Raw genomic sequence first — 2099 nt, forward strand, 5'->3', positions numbered from 1 at the left:
AACAGCATCCCCCCCCCGCCCGGGGGGGGGGGGGATTGTGATGTGTATTGTGATTTTACAAAATAAGCGTAATATATTGTAATTAAGATAATACTTTGTTCGTCTGTAACTTAATTTCTTTTTACACATTGTCTTATTTTTACATTATATAAAACAAAATTATTAAATAAAGTTTAAAACGTTCAATGAAAATAAGAAAAAAAATGTTTGTACTTTTTTCTAATTATTACTGTTATTAGTATTATTGAAAAGATTACACAGAATTATAAAAGTAATTTAAAAAATAATAATGTCGGCGTCATCTGATGTATTTTTAAAAATCATAACATTTAAAATACATTAATTCACATTAGGCTGTTGCTTCGACTATACATTTCCCCAGTACTCTATGCTATATGTTCTGTATTGTATGGAAGAATGCTGTTTAAGGATTTTTTTTTGTTGAAAAAACTCGGTTAATTTTTTCAATTTTCATGCAGGTACTTCTTTTTCGCCACAAAGTAGTAAACGTAGATCGGTTGAGCAAGGCTACATAAGTTCAAGAATAGAAGGAGCAGGTCCGCCTAAAATTATAAGTAGTACATGCAGATTTTTATCAGTGTTAATATCACATTTGACTGATATATTTAAATACATTCATTTATTAAAACGTTAAGATAAGTTTATAACAATTTATAGAGGCCTAATTAGTTTCAAACTACAGCAGCTCATTATTTACAAAAATGGCATAGACCTAAAACAGTAGAAAACAGCATTGTAATATAATAAAGCAAATATAAAAATATAGAAAAATGGTTTACTAATAAATTTAAGGAAAATGTTGCTCGCAATTGGGTTGCCTTTTTACTTACATAAAATGGATTTTCATCAAATAATTCTTGGACCATCTGAAAAAGGGGGTACTGTAGGAGAGCAATACATGCTGCGATAATCCGGCAAGTACCATAAACACAACCGAAATATTTAGCTGGAAATCTAAACGAAATGAAATGAAACACATCTTTATCCTAATAATCATTTAGTTGTGAAGTTGAATAGGTTAGTGGTTAAGATGCTTGCCTTCTAATCCCACAGGGTCCTGGGTTCAATTCATGTGACTTTGCTAATAAAAGCATTACGTTATTTCATTATTTATTTAAGAAGGCCTCTGAATAAACCGAATTTTCAGGATACACTGGAAGGGTCACTCTCTATAAATATGGTTCAAACAATAAAATTGCAATTTTTTTTATTTTTTTTTAATGAATGTCTATAGAATTTTCTGAGAGAAGCTTTGATTTCACACAATGTGACTCAGGGCAAGTTTATTGAGCTTTACGTACTGGAAATTTTCCAATACTAAAGACAAGCGAGTGGGTACCGGCTTAGTGATAATCTATTAACTTTAATACTGATCATCAACTGAACCTTCAACTTACGCCATTGTAAGGAAAGCCACTAGAATTGAAAAGAGAAATGCACGGCCTGTTAATTGTAGAACAAATGTCAAGAATTGGACCGGTAAAATTGGTATCATCGTGCAAATGTTGAAGCCTGCCGTCATCAAGTTAGTTAGAAGAAGCGCTAGTACACAGTCATGGAGATCATCAATGGACGTTCGTTGAACAGAGCCTGTTTTAAATTAGACACATCGTGAAATCGGAAATTAAATGCATTATTACAATGTCTGTCTCTTATACACATCTAGATGTGTATAAGAGACAGGATCTACACTCTAGTACTACAGGGCAACGTTTCGTGTCACCGTTGCCGAAGTGGGGCAGGAGACCAGGGGCCGCAAAGGGCCCCCGGCGGTTTTTTGTTTGTTTTTGTATTGTGATTTTACAAAATAAGCGTAATATATTGTAATTAAGATAATACTTTGTTCGTCTGTAACTTAATTTCTTTTTACACATTGTCTTATTTTTATTACATTATATAAAACAAAATTATTAAATAAAGTTTAAAACTTCAATGAAAATAAGAAAAAAAAATGTTTGTACTTTTTTCTAATTATTACTGTTATTGGTATTATTGAAAAGATTACACAGAATTATAAAAGTAATTTAAAAAATAATAACGTCGGCGTCATCTGATGTATTTTAAAAATCATAACATTT

At 31.2% G+C, this 2099-nt stretch overlaps 1 protein-coding gene across 1 annotated transcript; it reads right to left on the reverse strand.

Annotated features, from left to right (window-relative positions):
* Window positions 1-446: 446 nt before the first annotated feature.
* Window positions 447-1581, reverse strand: LOC117124420 (solute carrier family 43 member 3-like). The gene is made up of 3 exons (XM_033270646.1): window positions 1419-1581; window positions 852-975; window positions 447-563 (listed from the first exon to the last, which is right to left on the reverse strand). Exons 1-3 carry the CDS (start codon window positions 1541-1543, stop codon window positions 465-467), a joined length of 348 nt encoding a protein of 115 aa, XP_033126537.1. The 5' UTR covers window positions 1544-1581; the 3' UTR covers window positions 447-464.
* Between the last annotated feature and the right edge of the window lie 518 nt (window positions 1582-2099).

This window comes from Anneissia japonica, unplaced genomic scaffold, assembly GCF_011630105.1.
Source record: "Anneissia japonica isolate Jap-2015-1 unplaced genomic scaffold, ASM1163010v1 scaffold16103_len4863_cov192, whole genome shotgun sequence".
In the NCBI taxonomy this organism is placed as follows: Eukaryota; Metazoa; Echinodermata; class Crinoidea; order Comatulida; family Comatulidae; genus Anneissia; species Anneissia japonica.